Source organism: Lactuca sativa, chromosome 2 (assembly GCF_002870075.4).
Source record: "Lactuca sativa cultivar Salinas chromosome 2, Lsat_Salinas_v11, whole genome shotgun sequence".
Classification (NCBI taxonomy): domain Eukaryota; kingdom Viridiplantae; phylum Streptophyta; class Magnoliopsida; order Asterales; family Asteraceae; genus Lactuca; species Lactuca sativa.
The window spans coordinates 192,368,899-192,381,188 of NC_056624.2; the positions used below are offsets into that span (position 1 = coordinate 192,368,899).

At 33.4% G+C, this 12,290-nt stretch overlaps 2 protein-coding genes across 10 annotated transcripts; both read left to right on the forward strand.

Moving 5' to 3' along the window:
* The first annotated feature begins 289 nt into the window (after positions 1–289).
* On the forward strand, positions 290–4,917 carry LOC111901475 (putative pentatricopeptide repeat-containing protein At3g15130). 9 transcript variants are annotated; one of them, XM_042899356.2, is made up of 4 exons: positions 290–2,899; positions 3,017–3,086; positions 3,161–3,213; positions 3,293–4,917. In XM_042899356.2, the coding sequence occupies exon 1, from the start codon at positions 706–708 to the stop codon at positions 2,767–2,769; it is 2,064 nt and encodes a 687-aa protein (XP_042755290.1). In that variant the 5' UTR covers positions 290–705; the 3' UTR covers positions 2,770–2,899; positions 3,017–3,086; positions 3,161–3,213; positions 3,293–4,917. The 9 variants fall into 9 exon arrangements, with proteins under 9 accessions (XP_042755290.1, XP_042755292.1, XP_042755291.1 ...); XM_042899358.2 differs by lacking the exon at positions 3,161–3,213 and having other exon boundaries at positions 3,293–3,355; positions 4,690–4,917; XM_042899357.2 differs by having other exon boundaries at positions 290–3,213; positions 3,293–3,355; positions 4,690–4,917.
* Positions 4,918–8,298: 3,381 nt separating this feature from the next.
* On the forward strand, positions 8,299–12,021 carry LOC111901476 (E3 ubiquitin-protein ligase WAV3). Its single transcript, XM_023897342.3, has 2 exons — positions 8,299–8,817; positions 9,922–12,021. Exons 1-2 carry the CDS (start codon positions 8,602–8,604, stop codon positions 11,821–11,823), a joined length of 2,118 nt encoding a protein of 705 aa, XP_023753110.1. The 5' UTR covers positions 8,299–8,601; the 3' UTR covers positions 11,824–12,021.
* The last annotated feature ends 269 nt before the right edge of the window (positions 12,022–12,290 follow it).

The following is a 12,290-nucleotide window of genomic DNA, read 5'->3' on the forward strand; positions in this document are numbered from 1 at the left end:
TTGCATTAGCTTGTTTGACCACAGCTAATCAGCCTTCACCAGTGGATTTTACCTCTATAATCCTTACCTTATATGAAGTACACACCATGTTAATTAGGAACAAATTAATTTGTGAAAGGGATGCATTTTGTATTTTGTATTTTATATCATCCTACTTCTAATACAACACTATACTTTCATTTTTATCTTTTTAGGGCATTATAATATGATTCTGTCATAAATTAATAAATGAAAATCTGTTGCCAATTCTTGCACTTACTACTAATTAATTTGGCAGCTTAAACGATAAGGAGGTTGGGTATTTGAATATCATCTTCTCAAATCATGAAACTTCGTTAGTAGAGAGTGATTTGTTTTGACACTTTGAACCAGCATCAATAGTTTTCTAATAATACTAATAAATATTACTCCTATTTAAAACTTTTTTTAAGATGCCGAGTGTGCGTGTCATATGCAATCATCTATTTTAATATACTTCCTGTGATTTGGTAGCAACTCAAACTGTTTATTTTCTCAAACTTATTTTCGTTCTGTTCAAATCTTTTGAAATGTTTACAATTTTATTTTACTTTTTGCTAATGTATATGTAAAGAACATTTATTTATCATGCGTGAAATCTGACATGAACGAAGACTTTACGGACACTATTATCATATCATGCGTCAAATTGTGATGCTTGGGAAGAAGGTTCAATAAAGGATTCTCATGATGAACGAGAGGCAACGGTTTGCTCAGCTCTTGAGGGTTTGCTCAAAGAATTTGTTTTTAGATCAAGGATTGCAGGTTCATACCACAGTTGTGAAATCGGGTTATGGGTTTGATATGATGATAAACAATGACCTTATAGATATGTATGGAAAATGTGGCAGGGTCGAGATGGCATGTAAAGTGTTTGATAGAATGCTTCAAAGAAACGTTGTTTCTTGGACGTCTCTTATGTGTGGGTACCTAAATCAAGGCAATGCCAAAAGCTCATTATTACTCTTAAGTCGAATGGGAAGTTCCATGGTTAAACCGAATGAGTTCACATTTTCTACCAACTTTAAAGCTTGTGGATTCGTAGGTGTTCCCGAGAATGGGATGCAGGTTCATGGCTGGTGCTGTAAAACGGGCTTTGAATGGTTCCCAGTGGTGGGAAATTCTTTGATAGACATGTATTCAAAATGTGGGAGAATCGAGGCTGCATCTCAGGTGTTCGATGAAGTGCCTGAGAGAAGTCTGATAACTTGGAATGCAATGATATCAGGATATGCAGTCGGACACATGGGTGACAAATCCTTGGATTTATTCAAGGAGATGCAGATACAAGGAAAAAACCCCGATGGGTTTACTTTCACAAGCACTTTGAAAGCTTGTGCTGGTCTTGGAGAATTGGAGGCTGGGAGACAAATCCACGGGTTTCTAATTTCAATGGGTTTTCTTTTGTCACAACAAACAATCGTTGCAGGTTCACTTATTGATTTGTATGCAAAATGTGGGTCTTTACGTGATGCACAGAAGGTGTTTGATCAAGTCGAAAGAAAGAGTGTCATCTCCTGGACAACGCTAGTTGTAGGCTATGCTCAAGAAGGAAACTTGTCAAAAGCTATGGAGTCATATAGTGCACTTAGAAAGAGCAGCTTTCCTATTGACGGGTTTGTTCTCTCCAGCGTGATGGCAGTGTTCGCTGATTTTGCTCTTCTTGAACAAGGTAAGCAAATGCACGCTTACATAACCAAAGTCCCATTCGGTCTAGACATCTCTGTGGCAAATTCAGTGATGGATATGTATCTGAAGTGTGGTGTAACAGAAGATGCAGATAAGGTGTTTGAAGAAATGCCTAAGAGAAACGTGGTATCTTGGACAATCATGATAACAGGATATGGAAAACATGGACTTGGTGAACAAGCGATTAACATCTTTGAGAACATGAAATCAGAAAACATTTCACCTGATGGAGTAACTTACTTGGCCATACTCTCATCTTGTAGCCACTCTGGTTTAGTTGAGAAAAGTCAACAATACTTTTCAAGATTACTCAACGACCCCAAAATCAAACCGAATGTGGAGCATTATGCTTGCATGGTTGATCTTCTTGGTAGGTCTGGTCGTTTAAAAGAAGCAAGAAATCTTATCAAGAACATGCCCGTGAAGCCTAATTCAGGTATCTGGCAGACATTGCTTAGTGCTTGTAAACTACACAAAGATTTGGAAATGGGACGTGAAGTTGGTGAAATTCTTATGAAAATGGATGATGTAAGTGTTGTAAACTATGTCATGATGTCAAGCATCTATGCGAATGCGGGTTTATGGAAAGAGAGTGAAAAGGTTAGAAAGTCGGTCAAAGTGAAGGGGTTAAATAAAGTAGGTGGTCAAAGTTGGGTGGAGATTGATAAATCGATTCACTTTTTCTACAATGGAGATGAGAGGCATCCATTGACATCAAGAATCCATGAAAAGTTGAAGGAAATGGAAAAGAGATTGAAGGAGGAAGTGCAATTTGCTTATGAAGTTAGGTTTTCATTGCATGATGTGGAGGAGGAATCGAGGGAAGAGAGTTTGAGGGTTCATAGTGAGAAGTTGGCTATCGGGCTTTTTTTGGTTCATAATGATGGGATTGAAAAGGAGAGGGGTTGTATTCGGATTTTTAAAAACTTGAGGGTTTGTGGCGATTGTCACGAGTTTATAAAGGGGTTGTCAAAGATATTAACCAAAGTGTTTTTAGTTAGAGATGCTAATAGGTTTCATAAATTTGAAAATGGTGAGTGTTCTTGTGGAGATTATTGGTGACTTAATCAAACATTGTTTACATAACGTGAACCGAAAACAAGAATTGTCATATGCATTCCCCAAGATTGTTAGGTGATGTTTATTGTATTGGGGGCATTATTGTCATTTCATATCAACTTGTCTTCATCAGGTAAATTCTCACAAGAGCATTGGGACTTCGTGACATATCATGTTGCATGAGTGATATAAAAATTGTTACTGCAAAAATGTTATTTGTTTAGTAATTTGGAATCACATCATTGTGCAGATTCATTTGGAAGAAGTTTCCAAGACAAGCACATGATGTGTATTTAGGTGATACTGAAAATATGTTGCAGGTAATTAGATGAGATTAAGAAAAGAGTTGTTTTTGTATTTATTCGAATTAATGTGTCTTATTTATTGACTTAAGTGAGGAGGTATATCCTAAAAAAGCGAGGCATGAGGAGAAGTTATAATGCCTTGGTGATGAATCTCAATTTTTATCTTAATATTTTAAGGTTTGCCAATTTATCATAACAATCATTGTTTTTTGTGGTTACAGGCGGTTTTGGCTTATGATTCCACTAAACAAACAAAAAGAGTCTTTTTCCTATTTTTAAAGCAGGTAAATTCTATTTTCTCGAATATTTTTGGGTCAAACTCTAAGCTTGTGTTTGATTCGCAAAATGTTTTTGAAAGGGAGTTGTTGACATGGAAAATAATTTGTTTTCTATTTGGTTTGCTCAAACAAATTGAAAAATTAATTTTGTTATATGATAGAAATAGTGATTTTTTTGTAACTTATTATATTTTTATAATAAACATGAAGAAGTTTTACAGATATATATTAGGAATCATGAATTGTGATACGAGCCATCTATTAAAAACTTCAAATTATGTATGAAGAGTATTTTTTGCAGCGGCATCACGGCATGTTGATTAAAGAATTAGGGTTACAAGTTTTTGAGTAGATCACATTATTGTTCATCAAATTCGTTATTTTATTTTTCTATTTCTGAATTAATCAATTAACTATTTTATTTTTAATCTTAGACGATTTTTAAACAATTGTGGTTTCAAGTTTTTGAATTATTTTGCTACTCGTTTATATTTTGTAAATTGTTTGGCCTAACGTAAAACCAAATCTTGGCTACGCCACTGATCGTCACGGTTTTCTCCTTCCAAATTCCAAAAATTTAACATGGTTTCCAGATCACGTATTATTTTCCTACTTGCTTTGAAATTTCAGGAATTACCATAGAAGTTTTTTTTCCCTTCTAGAATTGCTTGATTCATGATATTCGTTGTTTTTTTTTTTCAAGTTTTTCTCCAAGAACGTTAGATGCAATAGTTATTCGCTTAATAACAACATCAACTCTACTTTTTCTCTATGCATTTGGAGATTTTTCATTTTCTATGGTTTGTTCTTTAAAACCGTCTTTTATTGGTTCGGATTGTTTTTCATTGTTTGCATCTTTTTCCATTTGGGCAAAATCTTTGCCTTTATTCCCTTGAGCTCTATCATTTCCAAAAAGGATACATAAATCCTCGTAATGAGGAAATATCTTATTTCTTCATTTTCCTGCCTCTTTATAATCTATTTTGTATCATAAAATGTTAGCACATAAAAATATATTATAAATAGTTAAGAAGTAACAAAATACCTAAAAGTTTTAATGTTTGAACGGCGAGAGTACATTTGTTGTTATGAGTGTCTCTCATATGTACTCATCAATTCGTTAAATACTCATTGGCAATTAACATTCCTTTAAGTATACAATTTTGATATTCAACTTTATATGTCATTTTGGTCCTAGTGTATACTCTTGTTGTTATTACCGATTTGTCATTTCTTCTTCCGTGTTCTATGCGTTGACATTTTTGCATGACATCTTTTATGTTTGATATTATTCTCTGATTTCGTGATATGTACGGGCTATTGCGGGTTTCTTTGTGGAGTTTTTGAGCAGGCTATACAACCCGCAACTGATCCCTCTCTTTCTCTAAACTCTCTCTCTCTCCAGCACGTGGTTTCTTTTGTTTTCAATTCTATTCACAATCAAATGTATGCATATGACATTATCACTATTCAACCCATGTGATTGTAATTTTGTACTTTTTTTTTGTTATATATTTTTGTAAACATTTCATTCAATTTTAATGCATGAATGGTAAACCTTTTGTTTCTTTTTTCTTTAATTATTTTAGAACATTTTTTGTTTTATATTAGTAAAACTTTTCTAAAGAAAAAAAATATAATGTTTTATTTTATTTTATATTTTTTTTAATTTAATTAAATAAAAAAATATTGACATAGCAAGTGGGTTGAATGGATTGGAAGGGTTCTCCCTTAGACACTTTAGTGGTTTAAACATTTTTTTTCTTTTGATGTACATTCTAGGAAAGTCATGAAAACGTATCACCAAGACTTTTGGGTGCCTTTTAACATCACTGTGGAAGACTTTAAAACACTTTTAGAAGACTTGAAGTAGTGATAACTTCTAATATTAGCCTGCAAGATAATTATGCCTAAGATACATGTTTTTGGTAATGTAAACATAGTATTTAGTGAAATGGTTTCAAACACATCTTACCAGGCTATATCTTGGTGCTTGTGGACTTGTGGTGATATTATGAGTGATAGAGTGATCATGTAGATTTATGTATATTATAATGAAGATAAGTAATATGAATAAGCCTCTACGTAATATTAATAGGTTTTTGACACACGAGAAGAAAAATATGGTATGAAAAGAATTGTATATTAGTTGCGTGTATGAATTTTGTATAATTGAGCATAAGTTCAATTTTCGTTTCACTATAAAATTGTGTACCTTTATAAATCAATAAAATTTAACCTAATATTGATTTATAAAGGTAAAATTAGACTAAATTTTATTGATTTATAAAGGTATTTTACAATGAAACAAAATTTAAACTTTATTTGTATAATCTATTTACGTTTTAGATGTTTTAGAAATATGAAAGAAAAATAAATTTGGTTATTATTTAATGAGATTGTTTCATTTCATAAAGATATGTCAATGACATATCATTATCAAGTTATTAGTCAAATATATAATAACAATAAGCCAAGTCTCATAAAAATTAAGATAAATGAAAAACTAAAATGGCCGACACTAAATAACTTAAATTTATCTGATTTCACATAAATGAAAGTTTAAATATTAATATTTAAAGGATTTAACATAGGTACGAAAATAACTTGAAGTAAGAAAACATATCCATCTTTTTTATTGGTCAAATCAAACGAACTTTGGTTAGGCACGCAATGCAACAAGTCAGTTTGATTCAAATATTTAAGAGTCAAACAAATATCATATAAATATACTACGGAGTATTATGAAACAAAATCGTTTTTAGTGGCATCTTTTAATTAATTATTAAAAAGATGAATAAACAATATTGAAATGAGATTCGTCAAAAATAAAGTTTGATGGAAAGAGGGAAAGGAAGGGACGAGTTTACTTTTTGTTGAGAAAAGTTAAAGAAGATATTAAAAAGATATTTTTCTAATCTTTTAAAAACACACAAATAGTAGTGTGCCATGATTTAGAAGTAGATTAATAAGATTCAAAATCTAATATTAAGATACCCAAACACGTTTATTTCAACTAAAAATATTTTATTTTTGAAAGATAATAATATACTTATTTATCAATTATATAAATATAAATAAATTATGTTTTAGATTTTTGCAAATATATTATGTTATATTAAAATTTCTCAGATATTTTTTTAAAAATATTAAAGAAAAAAAAAAAACAATCATAAAATAATATAACATAGTACAACTGGGTTTCTGGGTCAACTTGAAAATCGCCATTGGATCACTCACGTCCAAACTCCAAACTAGATGACATCCAATGATGATGACCATAAACGGCGAACCCATTCTTTCGTTAATATCAAAGTCCAAAGACATCTAATGGCATTTCTTGCAATTACCTACAGACCCAAGGGTAAAAGAGTCATATACCAATATATTACTATAATAACTTTCGGGTTTATTAATTTCATGACACGCTTAAACCATATTAGACTTTTTGTTGAGATGAAATGTCATCTATAACCAACTCCAATATAATTTTTATTTTGGTTAAATATAAAGTGGATTCAAAGTACAATCGACAGGCAAAAACATTATGAATGTGATGTCGACCAATAATAACACATGAATTATTATTTATTTTACACAAAAATATCTAACTTGTTTTTATAAATAATTATTAGATATTCAATTTTACTTTAAATGCAATATATATATATATATATATATATATATATATATATATATATATATATATATATATATATATATATATATATATATATATATATATATATGCGATTGTATTTTAAAAAATTATTGAGATTTTTAAAATGAGTTTAATGTTAAATATGTTTTTAAAAATATTAACATATTTCCATAATTTGTCCTTTTTATAATTAATAAAATATGTTAATTTTTATGTTCTAATTGAATATAATAATAAAAAACATGTTATTAAAATATTAAAATATGTTTTTTGATGTAATTTTTCTAATCTAACTAGAATAAAACTGAAATCCCACCCTATCTTCCAACTTCCCTCGATGTAACCAAACTTAACTAATGTTTATTGCTTTTATCTTTGTTTACAAAATCAACATTGAAGTTTTAGGTTCTATTAATTAAATATATAAATTGTTTTTTTTATAAAAGATTAAATGGAGTTCCCATCGTATCATATATTGGTATCATACAGTGGGGTTGGTATAGCAACTTAGCAAGTGAGTTTGGGTGGAGGAACAACATTTTCTTTGGTGTTGTTTGTAGTAAAAAACTCTTACAATTGTTTTCATATATAAATAAATTGTCAACATCACTACCATATATATATATATATATATATATATATATATATATATATATATATATATATATATATATATATATATTTCGAATTTAAGAAAAATAAGAGGATGACATAGCATTTAGTTCGGATAAAAAACGAAAAGAGTGTGAGGGTATGGTGGACATACTTTTTTTTTTTTTTTTTTTTTTTTTTTTGTAACAATGAACTAGTAAAAAATCATTGCGAAAAAATGCTAACAAAAGGTGCGTTTTGAAGCCAACTAAGACAATTAATTTTGCTTTTTCTACAATCTAAAAATACAACCTATCAACAATAATATCAAAAAGGTACTCCTCTTAGATCTAAAAATGATGGTTGTGTTCATCACACCAATAACACCATCACACTACCTAAATTCGTTATCTCAACATCATATTATTTCTTTTCTCCACCAAGGGTGTATTCCATGCCAAATGTTACAACATTAATCCTAATAAAAAGGAAAGAAAGTTAATATAAAACAATCACTTTATATGTGGTTAACTATCGACAAAAAGGATCAATGTTGATGGAAATGAAAACTCCATGCCAAATTTTGAACCGAAATGACAATATACTATATATAATATTAAAGATAAAAAAATTTACTAAATTAATTATTTTTGGTAGAGAGTAGATTGCCAATCCATTTCCCCGATAAAGCTGATTTTCCAGCTTTACCCCTCCAAGCTGTTCTCACTCTTCTCTCTCTTCTCGCTTTGGTATAAGTCCAAAGCTATCGGTTTCCATGTCCAGGTACCCTAAAATCGAGATTAGGGAAAGAAATTTGGGGAAAAAGTGAATTCATCGTATATTCATGGATCAAGAATTTCGGAGAATGGTCTCTTCTTGAAGAATGTTGCTTTTCACCAAGCGATTTTTCCTCCTAAGATCTGTCAACAAAATCTCTTCTATCAATTTATAAATAATTAGGATCTTACTCGATTCCACAGATCGAACTAGTATCAGAAGTATGGGAGGCGAAAGCAAATGGAGGAAGGTCAAGCTCGCTCTAGGCCTAAATACATGCCTTTACGTCCCTAAAACCGCCGACGATAATGAATCACCGCCGTCGCCGTCTTCACGCTCTCGTAAGAGTTCAGATATTCGTCACCGAATGCCCACGACTCCGACTCCTTCGTCCTCCGGCCTTCAGTTATCAAAATACGGTATTAAATCGTCGTCCAAGGTAACTTTGTTTACTATAACTCTCCTATAAGTATCTATTTCCGTTGTTTATCTCACCTTGCCGGGGTTTATCTCACTTTGCCGGGATATGACGTATGATTGAGTTATTCGTTTGACTGAACTGAAGTTCTGCGATTGATTATCTTGTGAATTACTATGTGATTGTTAATTGAAAAGATTTGTCATTTTCACAAGTTACTGAATTACTATGTGTTTGTTAATTGAAAAGATAGAGATTCAGAGAGTTGAGTGGTCGAGCAACCCTTGAGAATCGGCTATTACACTCTGCTACAGTAAAAAAACATAGGATGTAATAATTCATGGTGAGATGTAAAAAGTTAAAATCTCTTTTTGGTCACAAGTTGACTCTGATTATAATCGACGAAAGGATTTTTTTTTAATGTAGTTATGAAATGGCTGGTAATTGCGACAGTGATATTACAGTACAGACGGCAGCGATGGAGATAACGATGGCTTCCTTATTTTATTGTCGTGTAGTTTTCAACTTTCCTTAATCATTTAGGAACGACCATTAATGCTTCTTTTAGGTTATCCTCTTTTCCATTGATAGTCCTTTTTAACTTTGAATGTCTTTGCTTGTATAGTTGTATTTAACTAAATTATAAATATTGTTGCTATTATACACAGTTCATTATCATCTCCCTTACTTTTTTACTTCCCCTTCTCGAAGGTAAAGTGCTTTATCTGGTCAACACCTTCACTTTTACAAATAAAACCTCTCTCTTCAGTCTTCCCTTCTCGTGGTTGAATTTACCCTTTTGGACTTTACTTGTGGAGCATAAGTTTAAGTTTAACTTTTGAAAGAGTAGAAACTCTGTAACTTATTCTTATTGGGTTCCAATTCTTTTCTTTTACATGTGCCTTTTTTTTTCATTATATGATGCATATGCTTTTCTTTATTGCCTTGAACCATTCGTCATTGGAACGCCAGTTGCTTAATGATGTTCACTTTAAAAAGTTCCAATTTTTATAATCACCCAGAATAATCCACTCACTTGTTTGTTGGCCATCTAAAGTGATTTACAACTTGCATGATATTCTTTAAAAATTTAATACTAAACATGAACTTTCATTTGATTTGCAGAGAATTTGTGCAATATGTTTAACTACAATAAAACCAACCAATGGTCATGCCATCTTCACTGCAGAATGCTCACATTCCTTCCATTTCAATTGCATTACATCAAATGTCAAACATGGGAATCGCGTTTGTCCTGTTTGTCGGGCAAGATGGAAAGAAATCCCTTTTGAGAATTCCGGTTCTTCTCGCGTAAAGTCAAACACCAATTCCGGTTCATGGGCCCACAATGATTCCTACATGATTCTACAAGGATTACCCCCACAACAACTCCATTCCAGTCGTAACGTCCCATTCCTATTCCAATCCCTCGAGCCTCCTGTCTTTGACGATGACGAACTACTCAACCAAACACCCGAAGAAGTTTTTAGTAATTCCGATTCCGACCAAGGATTGGAAATGACAACATACCCTGAAATTTCAGCAGTAGCAAAGTCAACTCGGTTTGACAATTTTGCTATTTTAATAAACCTAAAAGCGCCTGTGACTAAAGGAAACATGAACTCACGAGCACCGATTGATCTCGTGACTGTTCTTGATATTAGTGGAAGTATGACAGGAACAAAGATTGCCTTATTAAAACAAGCAATGGGCTTTGTAATCCAAAATCTTGGCCCGTTGGACCGGCTTTCAGTAATCGCGTTTTCTTCTTCAGCCCGACGCCTATTCCCACTCCGGCGTATGACGGAATCAGGAAAACAAGAATCTTTACAAATGATTAACTCATTGGTGGCCAATGGTGGAACAAACATAGCTGAGGCCTTGAAAAAGGGCGCCAAAGTAATGACTGACCGGAAATTCAAGAATCCGGTCAGCAGTATGATATTGTTGTCAGACGGGCAGGACACGTACACGAGCATCAGCCCGAGAAAAAACGGATCCAAAACCGATTACCAATCTCTTTTACCATCTTCTTTCCAAATCAAGAAATCCAATTCCGATACCGATGTGATTCGGATTCCGATTCACACGTTTGGGTTCGGAATGGACCATGACGCTTCCGCGATGCACACGATCTCGGAACATTCCGGAGGAATGTTTTCGTTTATAGAAGCCGAGAATGTTATACAAGATGCTTTTGCTCAATGTATTGGCGGGCTTTTGAGTGTTGTGGTCCAAGAATTACGGGTCGAAGTCGAATGTGTTGATCCGGTTTTGAAACTCGGGTCGATTAAAGCCGGGAGTTATAAAGTGAATATGGGGTCTGATTTTCGATCCGGGTTTATTGAAGTTGGTGATTTATACGCCGAAGAAGAACGGGATTTTCTCGTGGGAATTGATATTCCGGTTGAAGAATCATCGGGTGATGAAATGTCATTAGTGAAATTCAAAGTTATTCATAAAGACCCGATAAAGAAAACCACCGTGACCGTTGGCGGAAACGAAAACGTGACAATCTCGAGGCCGGAAACCACCGCCGGAAAACAAATAGTTTCGATCGAAGTGGACCGGCAAAGGAACCGCCTTAACGCCGCCAGTGCGATAGCCGAAGCGCGGGTGGCGGCGGAGCGTGGGAACCTGGCGGCAGCGACGTCGGTGTTGGATGATTGCCGGAGGAAGCTGTCGGAGTCGGTGGCGGCGCGTGGCGGAGACCGGTTGTGTGTGGGGTTGGTGGCGGAGTTGAGGGAGATGAAAGAGAGAATGGCAAGCCGGAGAGTGTATGAGTCGTCGGGTCGGGCTTACGTGTTGTCGGGGCTGAGCTCGCATTCGTGGCAGCGGGCCACCGCGAGAGGTGATTCAACGGAGGTGACGAGTGTGATTCAGGCGTATCAGACACCGTCGATGGTGGACATGGTTAATTTGTCGCAGACTATGTGTTTTAGCCGGAGCCCATCTTCGTCCATGGGTGCACAGGGTAAGAAGTCGTTGAGGTCAATACAGTCATTTCCTGCACCACGCCCGAGGTGAAAGTGAAATAAAGGGTGATTAAAGTTTGTGTGGTTTTTGATGGGTGGGTATATTATATTGGATTAGTTGGGTGTAATGTAAGGGAATAATTCTTTTCTTTTGGGGATGTTAGAAAATTGATTGATCCTAAACTTGAAAGAATGTATTCTTACGAAATTAAGGAAAAAAAAAACGAAAATAGTGATATTGTATTTGTGATTTTTGTGCCCTCTTTAAAACATTAGGTGGTATTGGGGTGTTTGGGATTTGGTTATGCTTGTTGATTTCTTTGTTTTTTAAAAGGTCAATAATCTTTAAAAAAAAAAGAAAAAAAAAAAAAAAAAGATATTTGGCAAATTGATAAGCGATTTTAGAAATGCCTTTTCAAAACCCTTAAAAGTTGTTTTTAAAATGTCATAAATTCATGACTTTTCTAAGGTGTTTATGTTTCACCTAAAATAATTATAAAAAAACTATAATTTAATTCA

Coding starts and splice junctions, on each gene's coding strand:
- LOC111901475 (XM_042899354.2), top strand. CDS start 706: ATGATGAACGAGAGGCAACGGTTTGCTCAGCTCTTGAGGGTTTGCTCA.
- LOC111901476 (XM_023897342.3), top strand. CDS start 8,602: ATGGGAGGCGAAAGCAAATGGAGGAAGGTCAAGCTCGCTCTAGGCCTA. Junction 8,818..9,921: donor GTATTAAATCGTCGTCCAAG/GTAACTTTGTTT, acceptor TTTGATTTGCAG/AGAATTTGTGCAATATGTTT.